Source organism: Amblyomma americanum, chromosome 9 (assembly GCF_052857255.1).
Source record: "Amblyomma americanum isolate KBUSLIRL-KWMA chromosome 9, ASM5285725v1, whole genome shotgun sequence".
NCBI classification, from domain to species: Eukaryota; Metazoa; Arthropoda; class Arachnida; order Ixodida; family Ixodidae; genus Amblyomma; species Amblyomma americanum.
Window position 1 is genome coordinate 132156155 of NC_135505.1, and position 20139 is coordinate 132176293.

The window sequence follows — 20139 nt, forward strand, 5'->3', positions numbered from 1 at the left end:
TTATGAGGGCTTCTAGTGGGTGGTGGTTTTGTGAGGAGTGGAGGTAGGTGGGCTGCTAGTGGATGGCGCCTATGGACAGTGGAGGCTTCTCAGAGGAGCTTCACACAGAAGATGCCGGTATTTTCGCCAAGTGCCACTGCTACTGTTACAGAACTAAAAAGAAAAAAAAAGTCGCGCGAATACATGCAGGATATGTGTGTCCGGTATTTCTGGCATCTGGAAGCGGTATCTCTTCGAAAGCTTATTTTACTTGTAAATAGTTACGCTTCGTATAGTCGTAACTAGGGTAGTCAGGCCGAGATGATAAAGGGTTGCATGCCATTTCATGGGCAACACATCGAAAGGTTGTCCTTGGAAGTGGTACCTCAAGGCATCTGGTGAGAAAGTTTGACATTGCTAGCATTATCCTAGGCGTGCACAGGCTGAGGCAAATTGCAAGTTAGTTTTGGCTAGCCAAACAATAGAGGATTCCTGCAGTTTATTTGTGCTAAGCGGCGCAAAAACAGAGCAATAAAACCCTACTTTTGTTTATCATCTAGTACGTCCACATTTTCGAGAGATCAGGTCACAGTCACCATGTTTATCGTTTATGCACTAAATCATAGAGGCAACATTAAACTTTACAATTGACGTTGTGGTCTTCATACGTTAGCACGTTAACCTTTTGGGATTCACTGCGTGCGATTTGATTACTATAGGTTTGTCAGAATGTTCTCGAGTGGTGATTTAACTTAGTCAGCCATGCTGGCGCTCGCTACCCCCTCTCATCTAATTTTTTTTCTGCGTGCAGAAAACAGGTACAAGAGCGAGATGATGGTGGACGGAGAACCAGTTCTCTTTGAAATCCTGGACACCTGCCCCAGGGTGAGTGGTGACCACCTTCTCGTCTGTGACGGGTGACAGCGAAGCATCCTGCTGACATGAGTTACCCTCTGGTGCAAACGGCTTCTACGTTGTATGTTGAGACTATGAACTTCTCCGTTTACCTGCTGGCTGAGAGAAATATATTTAAAGCGGACAAGGTGAGCCTGGAAGGGGGCGCGTTCGAGGGGGTGGACGGCGGAGTGATGAGCGTGGCGCAGCCGCGCCACTCTTCCCGGCGTCACTTCGCACTGCCGCTTCATGGCGTCAGTTCTTCGGTGTCACTACTTCATCGTGCAGCTTCTTAGTTCCGCTTCGTGATGTCAGTTCGTCGGTGTCACTACTTCACGGTGTCACTTGCAGGTGTCCCTACTCAATGCCGCTTCACGATGTCACTTCGGTGTCAGCGTTTCACAGTGTCACTTGTAGCAGTGTCGCTTCATGGTGTCAGTTCGTCAGTGTCACTACTTCGCGGTGTCACTCGCAGGTGTCCCTACGCAGTGCCGCTTCACGGGGTCACTTCGAGGTGTCCCTACACATTGCCGCTTCACGATGTCGCTTCGGTGTCAGCTTTTCACAGTTTCACTTGTAGCAGTGTCGCTTCATGGTGTCAGTTCGTCAGTGTCACTACTTCGTGGTGTCACTTGCAGGTGTCCCTACACAGTGCCGCTTCACGATGTCACTTCTTCGGTGTCGCTACTTCACAGTGTCACTTGTAGGTGTCGCTTCTCAGTGTCGCTTCATGGTGTCAGTTCGTTAGTGTCACTACTTCGCGGTGTCACTTGCAGGTGTCACTACGCAGTGCCGCTTCACGATGTCACTTCTTCGGTGTAACTACTTCACAGTGTCACTTGTATGTTCCGCTCCTCAGTGCGCTTCATGGTATCAGTTCGTCAGTGTCACTACTTCACGGTGCCGCTTCACGAAGTCACTTCGGTGTAACTACTTCGCGGCGTGACTACACGGTATCACTGACGATCTCACTTCTCTGCATTTCACTCACACTTGCTCTAATGTGTTCTTGGTGTTGAACTTCCTAGTCGGCAGTGATAAGCAAAATGGGTACGAACACACAAAAAAGAACACTGAAATTGTGTAGCAGGCATGCTCATGTTTACATAGGACAACATTAAATTGCTTATTAATTGTCAATGCCTACGTCGCTCAATGGACATTGTTGTAAAGGGTTGGATGCACAAAATAGACATGAAAGCAGGAACTGAGCACGCAGAAGCAAAACTAAGAAGGTAAACATTTTGAGCAAAGCAACCATGAAACACAAAAGAATGCAGAGAGAAAGGAAAGCAAAGAAAAATAAAGACTAACAAGACTGATTAAAATAATGCACAAAGAATTCGTTAATAAATCTCTACCACTAATGTAAAACTATGTTAAGACCAGCTTAATTTTTAAGAACCCAAGTTATCGTTAGAACATTTCTACGAAATCGTATGCATATAACTGGCGCTATTTCAGCGAAAGCAAAGAATATCATTCACAACTCAAAACATGCTAAACAAAGGAAACTACGAAATTTTAAATCCACCAAATTGCACCATGGGACTTAAGAACATTAAGTTATAAATAAAATTCTGGTTTGCCGTTGTTTGCTTTAAAATAATCAAAGCGGCTTTGGGGACGCAGTACAGGTACCTAAGCTCCTGAAGTAGGGCTTCTCGGTTTTGAAAGGCCGATTGAATTGTTCATGTGGCAATAAAAAAGCAAACGCTCTCTTTAGCCGTGGTTGAAGAACCGGTGGTAATCCTCTCTAAGCTTCGTTTCCTTGCTTTCCTGTCGTCGGCCAGCCAACGAACACTTTTTATTTTCTCAAAACCTGGTCTTTCGATACGGCAGCGTTGAGACTCCTATAATGAAGTGGGCTTTCTTACTTCTACAAAAGTTAGGAAGAAAGCGCACTATCAAGACTACATAAAAAGAAAGGCATAAAAAGCTTCTCGCATTTTCAAACGAATAACGAGGATGATAGGCTGGAGAGACGGAATTATGGTTGTAATCCGAGACAGAGAGTGCCGTGAACCAGCTTTGCGGGCTGCTAAAAGGAGCTTTTCGGAGATTAAAGCTGACGGTGGCAGGCAGCTACTTAGGCTTAGCGTAGTTCATTTTTTTTCTCCTTAGTACTGAAAAGCCGGCCGACATTTTTTCGTGTTCATCATCAAAGCTCCGCTTCCTTGCTTTCTGTCACGATTTGATTTCTTATTTAAAGTAGAAAGGTGTCCTTTATGAGCTGAAAGATATCGTTAGATAATACATGAAGTTTGTGAAGAAAAAAGTATGCGCAGCACTGTCATCTTTTTGTTGTTGCAAGACCCTTAGCTTCGCTCCGAAGTCACATCACATGAACGTGACTTCGTGACTTTAATGTTCTTTTGTAGCCACAAATGATGTTAGTGAAATAACACCACTTAATTATTCGCCATAACATCCGTTTCCTAGAATAAGCTCCCGCCCCTATTTGCATTATATTCAAAATAAATGTTAGCTGCTAAATATATTTTAGCACTTGTATCTCGCTATTACTACGTGTTCTTGGAACGGCAAACTAGAGATTGAAACATTGGCGCAAAAACTATTACACAGGAGTCACGCCGCATATAAAAAAATCGGGCACCAATACGCGCAATTTTCCTCTGGTTCAGACATCAAAATAACTTCGATTTATTCAAACAGTATGCTCGCGAAAGCAGCGTCTTTTAGAGCATACGAATACTGGTGCACGCGGGATCCAAACCGACGGAGCCAGCTGTCCGAGTGGCACTAACTGGCTGTTGGTATAATGTCCGGACAACAGAGGCCGTGACGATTGCAAAGCTGGCAGAAACTATCAGTGTTATGGGTCTGCATATCAGTGTTCAAGGGCAAATATAAGAATAGCAAATAAAAAAAGAGATTAAGATGGGAGCGGCAATTGAAGCGCTAGTAGTTCATACTCCGCAAACACAAAAGAATCCTATACATTTAAAGTACAAAGTCGAATATAACTCCATGCACGCCAAAAGAAGTAATGCAGCGATGGACCGCACAGAGGGAAAAAAATCCCGAAAGACTAGCAGCGCGTTACGGGCGGCTCGCTGCATCGGAATGCCCGCGCCAGGTCTCGAGAACGGAGGACCTGGTATCTGCACGTGTCCGGCGAGGCTTCGTCACCGCACACTGTGTGGCAGAAACGCATCAGGAAGAGCTGCCAGGTTCTCAGGTCATCCCTTCGCCACCACGCCGTGTGGGCTCGCCGATTTGCCGCCGCTGCCAGAAAAGCCACGTCCAACGCCCAGTTCACGAAGAAGAGGAACTGCCCCTCTACGGAAGACACATTCCTGCCCAGAACGCTAGACGCTTCCTGCCTGGTGCATTCCATTTTCTCGTCCACGGCGTCTAAGAGATGCAACTGGTCTGCTCCCGCGTCACGTAGAGTGCTGTCCACTACTCGCCTTTTGATGACTGTGCAAACTTTGCTTCGTTCCCTGCTGCTTCGAACCTTTTCTTCCAGGGTCGATCCTGCTCCAGATACCTCCATTGGGGACCAGGTAGCGTCTTGTATCTGCTTGTTCAAGACTGCGGCCTTGATCCACTGAAACAGTAGCCAAACGCCGACCGTGGGGAAGTTCACTTCGGGTCCGGAAGTGACGTACATCATGTCCGCTAACAGGAAGCCGGCTGGCACGAACACGGCCCAGCGATGGTTAACTACCCCGGTGACAATTTCTCCGCCCAGGTGGCGCTCGACGGCGTAGTCTTCGTAGTCGCTGCCGACGCCGTCCCGACTAGCCCGGACGACGTTCAGAAGGAAGTTGTTGTCATAACGCGTCGGCGTGGTGCCCGCTGGAGATCTCGGAGGCGATGACGTGACATTGCGTTCGCCGACTACAAAAACTCTTATATCAGCCAAATCGCTATCGTTAAAGCGAAGCTCCCTCGCGGCAGCACTGTGGGCAAAAGACTTCTGGAGTGACTTCTTCATGGTGTGAAACGCAGTGAGCGCTCTCGATCCCACCAGCTTTCTGGTCACCCACCGCGGGAACAGCGCCTTGAAGTGGTCACCCGTTAGTTTAACGCACGTTCTGGTGACGTCACGGGTGGATAGGCTGGTCGCAGCTCCGTTTGGAAGGATATAAGCGTACCTCATGACTTGAGCGAGCAGGACCATTGAAGCATAGACGAAAGCCCCGTGGAGGTTGGCGGCCGCCAGTGTAGCCAAGGTGGCCCTGATTTCTATTAAGCATCTCACAGCAACTACGCTGTCGGCTGAATAGACGGTTGCACTCGGCGGCAGGGCTTCGTTTACGGCTTGTACAAAACTGGCACCGAACAACCTTTGGGCACCCAATACTTCGACAGACGCGTTCACGAACGGCTCTAGCGCATTCGCTTCTTGCACGCATTTGTGAATGGCGTTGTCGATGTCGAGAAGAGGGTTGAGGCTTTCATTGCCAAGGCCCATTTCCCTGAGGGCTGCTGCAAGGTAGAGGCCAACGCGAGCTCCACCCAGCGAAGAGCGCAGGCTTTGGCCCATGTCTACGTAGACCCTTCCCGCCCTATAGGACACGCTGATCACAGAATGCAGCCCGGACCGCAAACTCGTTCCCACCAAGAAGTCGAGGAGTGCTTGCATGCCTGTAGATAAGTTGAAAGTCATCATGCGGAGCCGGAGGCCCAGCGCTGATATGATGTCAGCAGTGGATTTGGCTCGGTCTTCTCTTGTGGCGTGGAACGAGCGGCAGCTGTTGTAGAATACGGCCATGCTACCCTCCTCATGACCATACAGGTGCAGGTTGCTTAGGAGGTAGAGAAAGGAATCGTGAATGTTGGCCGTCAAGTTGTCCACGCTCTCCTGTCGGTAGGTGCTTCGGTTCTGGTTCCATTTTCGCCATCGGCCGCAGACGAATTGGTCAAGATTCGAGCAAGGGTTGACAGACGCCTCCATGTCGTGTTCCAGTTGCTCCACTGCCAACAGACAGCCCGCGTTCGCCACTTTGACAGTGTACTTGCAAGCCTTCCTTAGGTCTTCGCCGAGGTGAAGCAATCTTATCGGCTTAAATCCCGCGGCTCGCTTTATCAAGACGGCGGCGGTGATCGTGACTAGCAAGAGAATCGCGGAGGCGATGATAACGACTGACAACGATTTCCCGTAGCGGTTGCCGACCTGCGTCTCCTTGAGGTTCACGAACCTTGGCAGCTTTGAAGTGCGAATTTCGCACGGAGCAGTTGCGAGCGGGATCTCCGAAACTTGCAGCAGGTCCGTGTCGTCCCTATCGTCGCAGAAGAACACGTTCCTGCGTCCATTATCCGTGCTGTAACGTACGGCGGTCGCTGGACTCCTGGGCGAACGAGTCTGTTGCTCGGGTTCATCGCACGCCCATTGGATCTGGGACGCGGTGGCGAGACGATCGAAGCGTTTGGGCGCCCGCTCCTCACGACTGGGTGACTCCTTCGACACGCGCCTCAGAAGAGCCAGAAAGGCGGCTGTCCGGGGCGTTGCGCGACCGCTAGCGTCTCGGGTTAAGATCGATGTCCACGACTGTAACGGTGAACGGCCGGCCGAGGACGTCGGTGGAGATGGTGTGGTCAGGGTAAGAGCGCAACTGGGCGTTCCCGTTTCTTCCAGAGTCTGCCCGCTTTGTGGTGTCGATGGCCTCCCCTTCAGAGAGAATGGCTCGTCGTCGGCTTCGTGAATGTCCCTGGGGGAAGTAGGGGTACGTGAAGACTCCGGCTTGACAAAGCCTTTCTTTCTAAGCCTCCTCCACCCTAGCGGCGTCAGTCTACGTTTTAACGCTCTGCTGGACCCTTGAGACCCGTGACCGTAAGAAGTGGACGGCGATGTTTCCGAGCCGGTAGTTCCGTCGTTTCGTCTGAGGTATCGACTGCGGGTTTTAAGCTCTCGCGTATCCAGTAGATGGCGGCGGCGGTGGGCCTTTGATTTCATTGATGGCACCGGCCTGCTCTTTTTCTTCACCATCGGTGAAGAAAAACCCGCTTCTTTAGCTTTCACCGCGTAGTCCTCAGCGTTCCTTGATGGGGAAGATGTTGACGCCCCTGCTACGTCCGATTCGCTCAACTCCTTGGGCGGGGAGCTGGAGGCAGGGCTGTTGCTGAGATGGGCTAGGCCGTGTCCACGACGGTAATCGCACTCTCCTCGATGGCCCCCTGGACTGCCACGTCGCCGTGTGGTCGGCGTGTCTTCGTCAGCATCTCTCTTTAGGTACTGACGCAGCGTGGCGTGAGGTCTGACGTTGCTCTCTGGAGGATCTGGAGAAGCAAGTTGCGGGCTGTCTACTGGAAGTTCTTCGTCGCCGAGCATTCCACCTTCGCCTGAGACCGACCCAGCGAAGACCTCTGTGGGGGACCTCTGACCGTCTGCGTCGTACGAGTTGCCAGGGCTCGCCGGGGCCCATCCGGGGGACTGGGACCCTTCGGGAGGCGAGGAGGCCATAGACAGAGGAGCCGATGACCTGGCCGAAGGGGTCTTGCACACCTTGCTTTTTGAGCTGGAGCGTCGCATCTTGCACAATCTTGTCGGTCCTGATCAGTCGTTGCTGCGGTTTTCCTAGGACTTCAAATGACGTCCTGGCACAAGAACGAGCTGTTGAACAGGCCTTCTCTTCTTCTCTTCTTGCTGCTCGCCACAGCGCGTGTAAATTCGGACCTTCTTTTTTCTCCGCAGCGCTCGATGGATGCCGGTCATTATTACGTTATATTTTATCTCGAACACAACTGTTTTATACCTTGAAATGGAGAGTGCATGTCTCGTTTGTTATTGTAGTGGCAGTCGCTGTGGAGATAACGCCTTTGCACGATGTAGCAACTTCATACGAACAGGCTGACGATGCCTTCAGAATAACTTTCACTTTTGGCATCGATTGGATGTTTCGCTGTGTGAAGCTTCTTACCTTGAATGTTAAAAATGCCTCACAACGCAAGCAGTCGCAGGATCACCCGCCTGGAGACGTGTGACATGGAGTGTGGCATTTATGATGAGAAAGTGAAATAAGTCACTTGCGTAAAAAGTGAAGAGATGTGCACTAACTTAACTGGCGCTAAGCATGCGTAACGCTGCTTACGCATGCTTAGAAAAAAGTAACACTTACAGAAAAAAACTAGAAAAAAGAAACAGTTGCATGTTACAGCACAATTGAAATAATTTCGCTCGGGAAGCCAAATTGTGTGAAAAACGCTCATTCACATGTTGCATATTTGTTGCTGTTTATACGTAATAAATTTCTTATACGTGTGTAAAACACATTTGCCGTTTCAAAATGGATGTCTAAAATGAAGGCACTCAGAAATGAAATTAAAACATTATTTGCATAGATTAGAAACATTGGCATCCCAAATGTATAGTGTTCGGGCCAGTGTTGACGTAAATTGATAGGCTTGACTAGGCTCAGGATTGGTTTAAACATTCTTCGTCTTTCTTTTCTTTTGCTTCTTCTTATACATTCTTCTCTCCTTATTCTTCTCTTGGTATGGCTGCTCGTTTGGTCTGCCTTGGCTTGGCGCTGATTCCCAAAGGCTCCAAGCCAAGGGAAATCAAGCCAATCCAAGGCACTAAATATACAACGGGTTTCAGTTACACGACGACTCAAGGTGGGGTTCTATTAATCGGTCTCGTCATAAATCTCTCCAGCACTATTTGGGCGAAAGGCGCTGGTACGTCCTCGATAGGTCACGCTACTGTTGTTGTGGTCTTAGGACTCGGCGTGGCGCAACATGACCACCAGGTGCCAACACTCAAGCTCGACCTGCAGTGTGGTTAGCCCATCGCCAACTAAGCTTTTGGCAGTTCACTCAAAACTATAAAACGGATGAATCTGCGCGCCACTGTCGTTGTCGACATCGGACCGCTTAGTTTGCCTGGCGTAGCCACTAATTGCGGAAGCTTCACTATTGTAGAGCCGGGAGGGGGGGGGGGGGGCGTTTTCCGCACTCTTCAAAAGTGTGCTGACGCTGCTTGTTCCGTGTGGTTCTTGCAACACCGTCCCGACGTCAGTCTCGGTCCCGCGCTGACTGGCCTCTTCACTTCTGACAAGGCCATGTAGCCCTCAGTGATGAAAGACGTGAGTAATATAGCCTGTTGGGAAGAAGCTTCTAGGAGGCATTCATCGGTTAGTACAGAGTAAAAACGGATAAAGAGAAGCACGTAAGACGCAGAAGTCGTAAAAGCACGGACACAAAATCTCTTTTGTGTCGTCTGTCTCGCCAGTTTTTCTTTTGTTCTCTTTGTTTAGCGCTTTTAAATAACACTAAGTGGCGAAAGAAGCTGTGTCCACATCTAGCAACGCAGCTGAGGTTGGGGTTGTTGTAAGCAGCATGAGAGAGCAGCCTTGCGTAACACCGCCGGCGATTTCTCCAACGCAACGACGCTTGGCTAACGAATCAAGGTCGACCATTAGTGCCACAGTTGTGCGACCAAGCAGTACTCCGTTACCATTCGTGCAAGCACCCAGAAATCTATAGATGCTGCCGTCACGATCTCTTGTCCAATGAGTGTCATCAAGGTATTTTTTGAAGGAAACCTGGAAACTTCCCATCGCACTTAAGTCTCTTTCAAAAGTAAGAAAGCCGTTTAACGCCTGGCTGGTGCTGCCACCATGGCACGCATTTTCATTTGAAGTGCCGCCTTTTGTGGTGCATTAAGACAATGGATTGCGTTCAAAGGTTAACTGCAAACAGCTGCAACCCTCCCCTTTTGACTCTGTCGCGTTTGATATGAGACAATGGCTGCAGGAAAGTCGTGCTTCGTACACACTAAATAGGAATAAGTCTAGATGGGAGTAAAAAGTGTATAAACTTTCGCCTAGCTCACTCTCTTTTATAAAAAGGCGTACGAGAGAGGACAGCTTAATCATCTTAATCAGCATGACTACGCCCACTGGAGGGCAAAGGCCTGTCTTATGTCTCTCCTGAACCCTGTCCTTTGCCAGCTGCGCCCAGCGTTTGCCCGCAAACTTCTTAATCTTATCCGCCCACCTAACTTTCGCCATCCCCCTGCTACTCTAGGAAGTAAGAGGACCAGACAACCATACAACCCATCCATTTCACCCATTCTCTCCGCTACGCACCCGGTGAGATCAGGGGAGTCTCCCCGGGCCCGCTCTCCTGACTGTGGGCCGCAATGTAGCTTCTCCCCCTCTCATTTTTTTTTCATTTTCCCCAGCTACGGGTGGCAGAATTACCATTGCCTTCGGGCCTTTTTTTACTTTAAAATTCTATTAAGCCTGTTATACGTAAGTGGTGCAGGCAGGGGCTTATTATTTTTCAATACTTTTAGGTTGCTCTAATCAAATATTTGTGCCTAGCAGGGAGTAAGAATACAGCTTACCCCCTTTTTACTCTTTTTTGACAAGAGCGCACGCTGCAAAATACAAACGGACTATTCTACCAGCATGCATCATGGTTACCTCGTGTTGCACAACGCAGAGTGAAGACGAGCTTCCGCGCGACGAGATCCTGCAGTGGGCCGACGGCTTCATGCTCGTTTACTCCATCGTGGACCGCGCCAGCTTCCGCTACCTGGGGCTGCTGCGCCGCCACCTGAACAACACTCTGCCCAACCTGCAGAAGGCATCGCTGTCCGCATCCGGCGGAGGGACCACCGCGGCAGGTGGCGCCCTCCAGCAGCAGGCGACGCAGGCCCCGTCCGGTCCAGCCCCCGTGTGCATAGTGGCCAACAAGGCCGACCTTATACACCTCAGGCAGGTGAGCTGGCAGCGACTGTAGAGGTTCACACGGCTGGGCAGTAAAGGAAATATTTGCCGCAGCCATCGTTGGCCTACTTGGATAGCGATCAAAGAAAAAAAAATTGCAGAGAGCACTTAAGCTCCGCCTTAGGGATATGACGCAATATGGCGCAGTGGGTTAGGCTTCCCATTCTGAGCAGTTTGACACCTTTGAACGCATTTTTCATTTTTATATTGTTTCAATTAATTAATTTATCAATTGCACCCTCTAAATTTTCTTAATTAGCATCATCAAGCATTGGCTATTCATTAAGTCCATTCTGATACATTTGAACTCCCTTTTACCAATTTCTTCATTTCTTAAGTTAATCAATTAACTACAACGATTTCATCAACTCTTCATCGCCTATCAAACGCCAATAATTATCAATAACTTAAACCGCAAATTACAATGATGCGATTTTTTTACGCACCCCTCGATTATTTCCGACACGCGGCGCCGACTACGCCGACGGCTTTTCGACCGAACGAGCTGTATACGCTACCGCGTAAAAAAGTTCTAGGCTTTTAACGTAGTTAAACCGATTAGACGTGGGAAAACAAGTTTTCGCACGTTTAAAAGAAATAAAACATTTAATTTCTGCACCCTCAAGTTCAGGGCCTCCACAAGAGTCTCACAGGATGGTTACCACTGTGCAACGCGAGATTCAGGGACAGCTGTTGGGGTTGTTCGATAAAATATTGTTTATTCATTACCTTTTCTCTTCTCTGGTGGAGTGCGCTTGACATCACCGTGATGTCGCTAGTGACGCCGCACCACTCACACCACTAAGCGTGGCATGTTGCAGTGACGTCACGCATGAAATAATGCCACGTAACGCCAATGCCGACGATTTAGAACCAGGAAACGTGCCATTAAGAGCTGTGGCTGTAAAATAGTATAGCCTTGATAGAACACACACACACACACACACACACACACACACACACACACACACACACACACACACACACACACACACACACACACACACACACACACACACACACACACACACACACACACACACACACACACACACACACACACACACACACACACACACACACACACACACGCACACACACACACACGTGAATAAGCCGCCGCAGTGGCTCAGTGGTTATGGCGCTCGGCTGCTGACCCGAACGACGCGGGCTCGATCCCGGCCGCGGTGGTCGAATTTCGATGGAGGCGAAATTCTAGAGGTCCGCGTGCTGTGCGATGTCAGTGCACGTTAAAGAACCCCAGGTGGTCGAAATTATCCGAAGCCCTCCACTACGGCGCCCCTGATAGCCTGAGTCGCTTTGGGACGTTAAACTCCCATAACTCATAAAGCATACATACATACATACATACATACATACATACATACATACATACATACATACATACATACATACATACATACATACATACACACTTACATGCATGCACACACACTTACATGCATGCACACACATACATGCATACACACACATATATATACATAAATACATACATACATATATGCATACGTACATATACATACATACATAGACACACATACATACACAAAATAAAAAGGCTTCAGTGCAAGCCTGTTAACAAAAAGAGGGAAGGAGAGAAAATGCGCTGCAACCTCTCACCAACGAAAAGCAGAAATCGTCGCAATTCATTCGCGCAGCAGCGTTTCGCCGGTGTACAGGATCGGCAACGTTTTTTCCGCTCTTTGTAACTGGCGCGCAGGTCAGCACGGAGGAAGGCGAAATCCTGGCCAAGGACGCGGACGACGGCTTCGTCGAGCTCACGGCCTCCGAGCAGGTACACCAGGTGGCGCAGGCGTTCGCCGACCTCTGCCGTGACGTCTACGCACACAGGCGGCGCTCCAAGCAGTCGCTGCTTGACCGGGTCTTCTTCGCCGGAACCAAGGGCATGGCGGCCAAGGCCAACGACCCGGGCGGGCGAAAGTGAAAAAATCAAACTGCCCATCGATATCTATCGCTTATTTGTTCTTTTACACTGGCGTATTGACTGCTTCTCCTGAGGCCGAGCTCACGCATTAGCTCCAAACACATGCGGGAATTAGCGTTGGCATTCGTTGGGCACTACGGAAGACCCGTGGAAGGCCCTCAGGATGCCACACGTGTCACGACCACAAAGTTTCCGAGCAGCACCGGTGATCGGCCCAGTATTGGGAATGTATTTATTTATTTATTTATTTATTCAAAATACCCCCAAAGGCCCTCATTTGAGGGTATTACATGGGGGGGGGGGGGGGGGGCGTAAGTACAAAGCATTGTTATAAGGTTAAAGATATTGCACTAAAATAAAATAGAAATCACAAAATATTAATCATAAATAGGCATTCACAGAAAGGGTCGCAACAATGCACATAACAGCAAAATTTGAGCATAAATAACAGCACCGCTAGAAAAAGAAAAAGACAACACTGGAAAAGGTGCGCTGAAGTACAAAAAAAATATAAAATAAAAAGAAGACAAGGCGGAAGAAAAGAACGCTCAAAAAATACCTTTTTAGTTGTTGAAACATGAGTGCATAAGATGTTGGAATTTATTTAGATCAGATTCAGTGGCAATTTCTGATGGCAAAGCGTTCCATTCGGTTATTGTGCGTGGTAAAAAAGAATAGGCATGATGGAATGACTGGCAGTTAATGCGTTTAACTTTGTAAGGATGATCGCGACGTGGAAAGATAACTGGCGGTGGCTGAAAGAATTCATCATGAAGGGAAGGATGGTGATAAAGCTTGTGGAAAAGTGACAGACGGGAAATTTTTCGGCGCAGTGCTAAGTTATCTAACTCGGCTTTAGTCTGGCAAAGGCTGGTCCTACATATGACCAGAGTTAAATAATGGGCCAATATTGGGCCAATTACCTGTGCTGCTTGGGTTATGTTTACGGACATTTGCTGTTCACGTAAGGTTGAAAAATAATTGCGTCTTCATTCGGGACCTCCGTAATCCACCGACGTCAATACAAGATTATCTCTCTCTCATTTGGCGCACTGTTGGCAGAAAGCCTACACTGAAGCCTACGAAAGGCCTAACCAGCAAAATTTTACTCTCTTAATGAACACGAATGCTCACAAGCAATGACTGCCCGGAGTCTTAAAAATCTTGCATTTTTATCGACATGCTGTTTAAGCAAAGTGTGCTCAACTCTACAAGGAATCATTTTAAGGTCACTGCAATTTTTGCAAGGAGGAAGAACCAGTGGGAGAAAAGGTTTCACCGAAACGTTTAAATAACGTTCCCCTAAGAGGACGTTATTTAAAAAAAAAATGAGTGTTCAAATCCTTGAAGTTTTACATGGATTGTTGGAAGTCAGTGGGCATGTAGGGCCACGGGCCAGGCATTTACATTGTCAAAAGAGCCCTATTGGTGAGATTGCTCGTCTCATCTGAACCCCACAGAGATCGACAAGTACATGTGCACTAATAAACGCAGGTGTAGTGACTGGTTCAGGCTTGTTAACCTGAATGGTCAGCGGGCTTAGTTATGCTACGATCTCGGTTCTTTACTGGCCACACCGTTCGGAACTAGGAAAGCTACTTGGGAAACAGCAGGCCAAGACGGTTGCCATAGTTGCTCCTGAATCAGAAGCGGCTCAAATAATATGCAGCGAATGATAAATTTTAACGTTCTTCAAGAATTTATTTTAAAAAATTAGGACAAGAACGCATAGACACAGTGGTGGTTGTGTTTTCTTGTTTTCTTATGTCGTGCGCTGCAATTTTTTATTTCAGTAAGTGTCACCAACTAGCTCGAAGTTCCAGTCTTGCGTGAGGAGACGATTGCTCTCTCATTATTTGTTTTCCAAGCGATATATTACATTATTTATTCGTTAAGTCGGTGTAATATGACAGTGAGAATTAGTGAGAATCTTATGCTTTCGTGCACTTCTCAGAATGGTGCCCCAATGTGAGCAAATGAGTCATATTTTGGGTTCGTTTTAAACGCATCATAATATTCTCTGACATTTTTGAAGGCCTTCAAAGACAAGGCCTTTTTATTTCTTGTGGCTCTGTTAAAGATAAAAAAACATCGCCCTTATTTATTGTGGGTATGTGAACATGCAAACGAAACACCATAGCTGTTATAGCAAGAGTAAGCATTGCAGGAAACCGGCAGTGCTGGTAATAGGTATATAAGGTGGGCAAGCGAACCCACCTGCTTGAGGATAGGCCCATGTGGGAAGACTCAGTTGTCTCAAGGACTGCACAATTAAGCAATGCACTGTCAACTATGCAATTTCTCAGCTTGTTGTTTACTTTCGCCACCGTTACGTGGTGCTTACGGCCATGTGTTTAACGAAGCCGCGTGAAGGCCCCGCGGATTTCAAGCTATGCTGACCATGCTACGCATGGCGTTGTATTTGGCAATACACCATTTTGTTTACCAGGACTGGACTGGACAGCGTGCTTATGCCAGTGATAGCCGCATATGTGCATCACAGCCGACAATAATCCTTGAAATTGTGCGTTTCGAACATCGAAATATTGGAGCCTGGTATGTCCAAAAGGGACGGGCATTTGTCGGACGTCTATCCAACAAATCGGAGCTGTGACCTTAGGCTTGTGCACTTCACAGCGTTATGCAGTTTCTTAAGACTTGACTTGAACGTGATAGAGACTAGTTAACGAAAAGTTTGATGGCGGTCGCGAAGTGGCGAGCGGTAAGTGTTAGCAGTCACTGTTACAAAACCACATGAATTTCTTAATGAACGGCAAGACAGTAGGCAATAAGCATTGTGTAATGTCCTTTGCCGGGGCGCTCTTCACACCCAAGTGTTTCTCACACTCCAGTCATTCACTTGAACATTTCCTGCGTATGTGTAGTCATACATATGGTCAAGCGCAGAGCTTTGTTCAGTAGACATATACCAATGTCTCAAGAGCTCAAAATATTGAACATTAGGCTGTAGGTTGAATCTACTCTCTCCGAGAAATTGTACCGCAACTCTAGATTACGCACCTTCACGAGAGTGGAGTCCTTGAAGAGAAAAAAATAAATTCGATGCGTGGACATTGTGTACTTTGCAGCTATTGTGTTCGTGCAGCTATGCGCGAACTATGTAGGGATAATGACTGTCAAGAGCATTGAAGGGATGGGCGAATGAACGTTGTAGCCTGACGAGATTAAACGTCTAGCGTGCATTTAGGTGTGCCTAAACTTATCTGGAATATCAAGAGGGTTATGGAGCGACCATTGGTGCATGCTAGCTCTCATGAGAACTCTGTCGTGTAACGCCGTTTTAAATCTAAGTAGCCAGCTCTCGCCATAGATTTGTAGAGATCGCACACTTCAGCACAGCGGCCGTGACTAGTGCTCAACATGTACCATCCACCCACTCTGCATCACTTAAACAATCTCGAGATTGTACCTGACGTTCTAATGCAGCAAAGCAATGTGATGTAAAGCGTGCCGGGGTAGTGTAGGCACTCTGTGGCTTTGTGACGGCAGTGTACTCTAGCACTGCCGTAGTAACCTATAAATGTTGTTCGCTCACAAGCCATGCATGCAATTTACCGTAGCAGACCGTAAGAGATGTCTATGCTCACAGGTTTCTGTAGAGTGCGATTTGCACTGCTTTCTTCGCGATTTTAGTCGCGTGTTGCGAGGATGATTGTGCCGTACGTTGTCGTGCATTCTCAGCGGGTCCTCAGCTCGCTGTTTGCAGCTTGTGTTTTGTGCGGGAGGGGGGGGGGGGGGGAGACACAGAAATGCATTGCTAGCCGTATTCGTTTCCCGGTATGTATGTGTGTAATCAGATCATGATGTGAGCTGTAAAATGCATTCTTCACAAATTTCTGCCAATCCTGTTCTGCTCACGACATATATTGCGGTACGCTGCAAGTAATTATTTTACGTGCGCCTTGGAATTGGTGGAGTAAGTGTCGAACTTTAATTTTCTGAACAACTAGTTGTTCTCGTGGCTCGATTTTTTTTTACACATAAGAGATCGAATGCAACGAGCAGGTTTTTTCTTTCTTCGAAGAAAAAAACAAGTTGCTTCGTGAACTTGTGTGAACATAGTCGCTTTTACCTCAATACTTTTGAGCGAATGAGTAAGTAAAATCGAGCGCTTCTTGAGCGTTTCCGACCCAAAATTTTGTGACACACGAGGTAATCTATAGATAATCCATTGCAGCGAACCGCCATATAACAAACTGCCAAAAAGAAAATAGGTGAAGCGGAGTATATAGTAGGTCATGCACGATTAAATGTTTTACGGCACTTGCGAGAATATGGCTGGTATTTCTGAATGCACTTTTGAACATTATATCGCACTTTCCTCGATCGTGTTTATACATATAAGTTGCACTCCCACGCATTGCACATGGACAATATATATGGGGGTATACTTCCTGTGACCACATAATGGCAGTTAAATTCGTTCCAGAGTAGTCTCGTAGTGTAATCGGATGTTCATAGGTTGGGAATTGTTACCTTCGTTGAGAAACTTTCACGAGCGAATACGTGGCATTCTTCGACAAATATGTGGCTTTGTTTTTTTTTCCATAAGGAAGTGCATGCATTTAGCCTTACACTCGTATTGTGTTCTAACTATGCCACTCCGGGAAAAGTGCCATATTGAATGCAGTTTTGCGAAGAAAACGTTGTGAGCCGTGGTTGTGCAGTCGTCGGGCAACAGATGCCTGGTGACATCTCAGGCGGGAAGATGCCATGTGTCATACCTGCCTCAGTAGTTACTGCGTTCTGCTGTCGAGCGTAAGGTCCAGGGTTCGACCGACTGCTTCTGTACTTGCGGACAGTAGAGGCGCAATGTAGAGTATTATACTCGTGCCACACGCGCACAAGAAATGACATTAAATGGTTAAGGCTTTAAGTTTGTTAATGCCATAATTTTCAGTTAGTGCTACACGTCCACATTTAATGTCATTACACGAAAGTCACGATGGCGATAATGCTTGCAAGGCAGTGAAAAATTTCACCTACATGTGAACAGGGCTAATGAGCACAGAATCTTGGGAATTATATTAAAATGCAATCTAAAAATGCCAAACGGCCCTGAGGGTATTAATAGATGAAATGAAATGAAAAATTATTTCGCAGCAAATACCGCTGCTCATGCTTTACAGTTCAAGAAAGTAGCCATAAACTTGCGTGTCCGCCCACAAGCCGAGAGTATCTGCCAGAAGTTTTGGTAAAAGGGCGCCCTTCGTATTAAAAATGCAGTAGAGATGCCTCATATGATGTGTCTTTACTCCTGGTTAGGAAATTGTAACTGACAAACTTGCGTGCTTTTCTGCGCGTGGAATGGGGACGACCGAAGGAGTTGTAGCAAACTCAGTAGGTCGCGAATGGCAGTAAGGCTAATGCCATTAAATTTATGCGTATGGCACCGCTCGAATTCCATTAAACCTTAAGGCAGTAAGCACTTAATGGCATTAAATTTGCTCGTGTGGCACGGGTATTACACCTGGCTGTGCGTTGTACGCCCGTAAATGGTTCAAATCACTCCGCCGTCTTTTTCTGCACTGTCGCGTAAAGCATGCAGAGATATTCTGTCCCAGATTTGGCCATGAGCAATGCGTAGGTGAATGTTATTTGCATTGCGTGTGTACATGTGTACATAAATATGTGTATGTATCTTTTTCCACTTCTCTTGCGACGGAAACGAGTGGCTTTGATGTCTATAGTTTGTGTTGAGCACGTTGTTCTCTAGTCACGCGTATTTAAGCTAGAGTATAAACATTAATATATATGCACTATTTTATTTGTACAGGACATGATTTCGCTGTTGCTCGCTGTTCGTGATACGGTGGTGCGTTGTTTGGCTTTTTGTATGTGTCTGTTGTCAAGCCGGGAAAAAACACTGCTAAGTGCATCTTTATGCAGGCAGCACATCATGCCAATACATGCCGTAGTGGGCGATACAAAGAAAAGTCACTCATATACGTTATGCTTTCTGACGTAATCTTGTTCAAAGACACTGCGATGAAGTTTGCATGATTGCGACGTATTTTTGAATTTGGTTTGTTAAAAATGTTGCACTTTCAGCAATGTACCTTAAGGTGTGTCCTTGCAAGATGTGCTGTCGGCATTGCTTTGATCTTCATTTTCACTACGCTTGTTCATTGGTTGTTTTTTCACCAAATTTCGCTAGTTGGACTCTGCATCAGCGAAACATTGTGATCAGTAGCGGCTTTCTTAGCATGACATTAAATAATTTCAGTTGTTTAAACTGCGGTTAAACAAAGCTTGCAATGGTACCTTTGGTGATTTTGTAACTCTTAAATTGTTTATATTTTTTTCTTAACTTTTTACATATTCACTTCGTTGGAAACACACATGAGTGTTTTTGGAAGAACAGAGTGTTAAAGCGTGGCGTATTTTTGCACTATGCACAGGACTTGAACTGGAGCGTTGGGTATAAATTCCCTCTCTCTTAGTGTCAATCCAGTAGGCGTAATGTTTTATTATGTGGACTTGTTTAGCGTGCTGTGTATTAGGAAGCCTGCGCATATTATTTTGGGTACGATGAAAACCATTTTTTTTTAACATGGCTGTGTTTTTATAACCATCTTTTTACTTATTTGGAAGCAGCAGTTGGTGCGTCCGGGAAATGAGCCATGGTTTTCTGGGAACTGTACTCTTGTTTTCGAAATGAAAAAAAAAAAGATATTTAAGTGCATTGAAAATTGGAGCATATTTATCCAGTTGTTTTAGTTTAGGCTTCTGCTAAGGCTTGAATTCGCAGGTCCGAGTTAGATTCTAAATTGTTGTTTACACTTTGTTAAAAGGGGACAAACAAAATACTTTAGTACCATGAGGCTTAACAACTGGAAATCTGAAATAAAAATCTCAGCTTCAAAATACGCTGCCCTGTAGAGCTGATATCTTGCTCATGTAGGAATAAGCTTCGTTTATTGAATATAAAGGCGCCGTAATTCTGTGGTTATACCAGGTAAAACACATGTTACCCCTTTATGCGGAAGACTAGTCTGCGCAATTCTTTCCCTCAGATGGATGAAAGAGCGGTAATTTTTTTAGCTATGAATGAGATAAGATAAAATACCAACCAGTCTTGGGTCGTAATGAAGGATGCTTTGAGCATCATCACCCTTGGTGGCGTCGGCTTTCCTGCTGAGCAGTCTTTTAACTTCACCGGCTCAAAAACTTTGGCATTTGGTGCTTAAAACTGCTGGGAATACGTGCCGCGTGTCCTTTTAGAACAGTTTCTTTTTCGAATTTTACTTTTGCGCGTTTATCATGTCATGTAAGGGTCATAAAATTGTTGAGAGATAAATATGCTGCAGACGTGACAAGCAGTTTCCCCTTTGCTGCTACGGGCTTGTTTGCCTTGGTTGCATGTAATAGTTAGTTATAAATTATTGTCTCCTTTGTGCGTTTTGAACATCTTTTTTACCCATCGCAGTGTATCTGTCTGTGTCTTGTACGTTGTCTGAACTTTGTGTTGTTTTGTTTTTGATATTTGTCCACGTTTCAATCCGCACAGACGGACCGAACGTGATGAGTGAATGACACCTGTCGTGGCGAATGTGAACAAAGGAACCCTCT

At 46.7% G+C, this 20139-nt stretch overlaps 1 protein-coding gene across 2 annotated transcripts in view; it reads left to right on the plus strand.

Annotated features, from left to right (window-relative positions):
• Positions 1–16638, plus strand: part of LOC144104405 (ras-related and estrogen-regulated growth inhibitor-like) — a 37487-nt gene extending 20849 nt beyond the window's left edge. Inside the window, exons 3-7 of one of the 2 annotated variants that reach the window (XM_077637389.1) lie at positions 791–864; positions 10294–10572; positions 12322–12829; positions 13246–14283; positions 14384–16638. In XM_077637389.1, coding sequence (XP_077493515.1) covers positions 791–864; positions 10294–10572; positions 12322–12546 — 578 coding nt within the window. In that variant the 3' untranslated portion in view covers positions 12547–12829; positions 13246–14283; positions 14384–16638. Of the gene's footprint in view, positions 1–790; positions 865–10293; positions 10573–12321; positions 12830–13245 lie in introns of both variants that reach the window. The other variant, XM_077637390.1, reaches the window with a different exon arrangement.
• The last annotated feature ends 3501 nt before the right edge of the window (positions 16639–20139 follow it).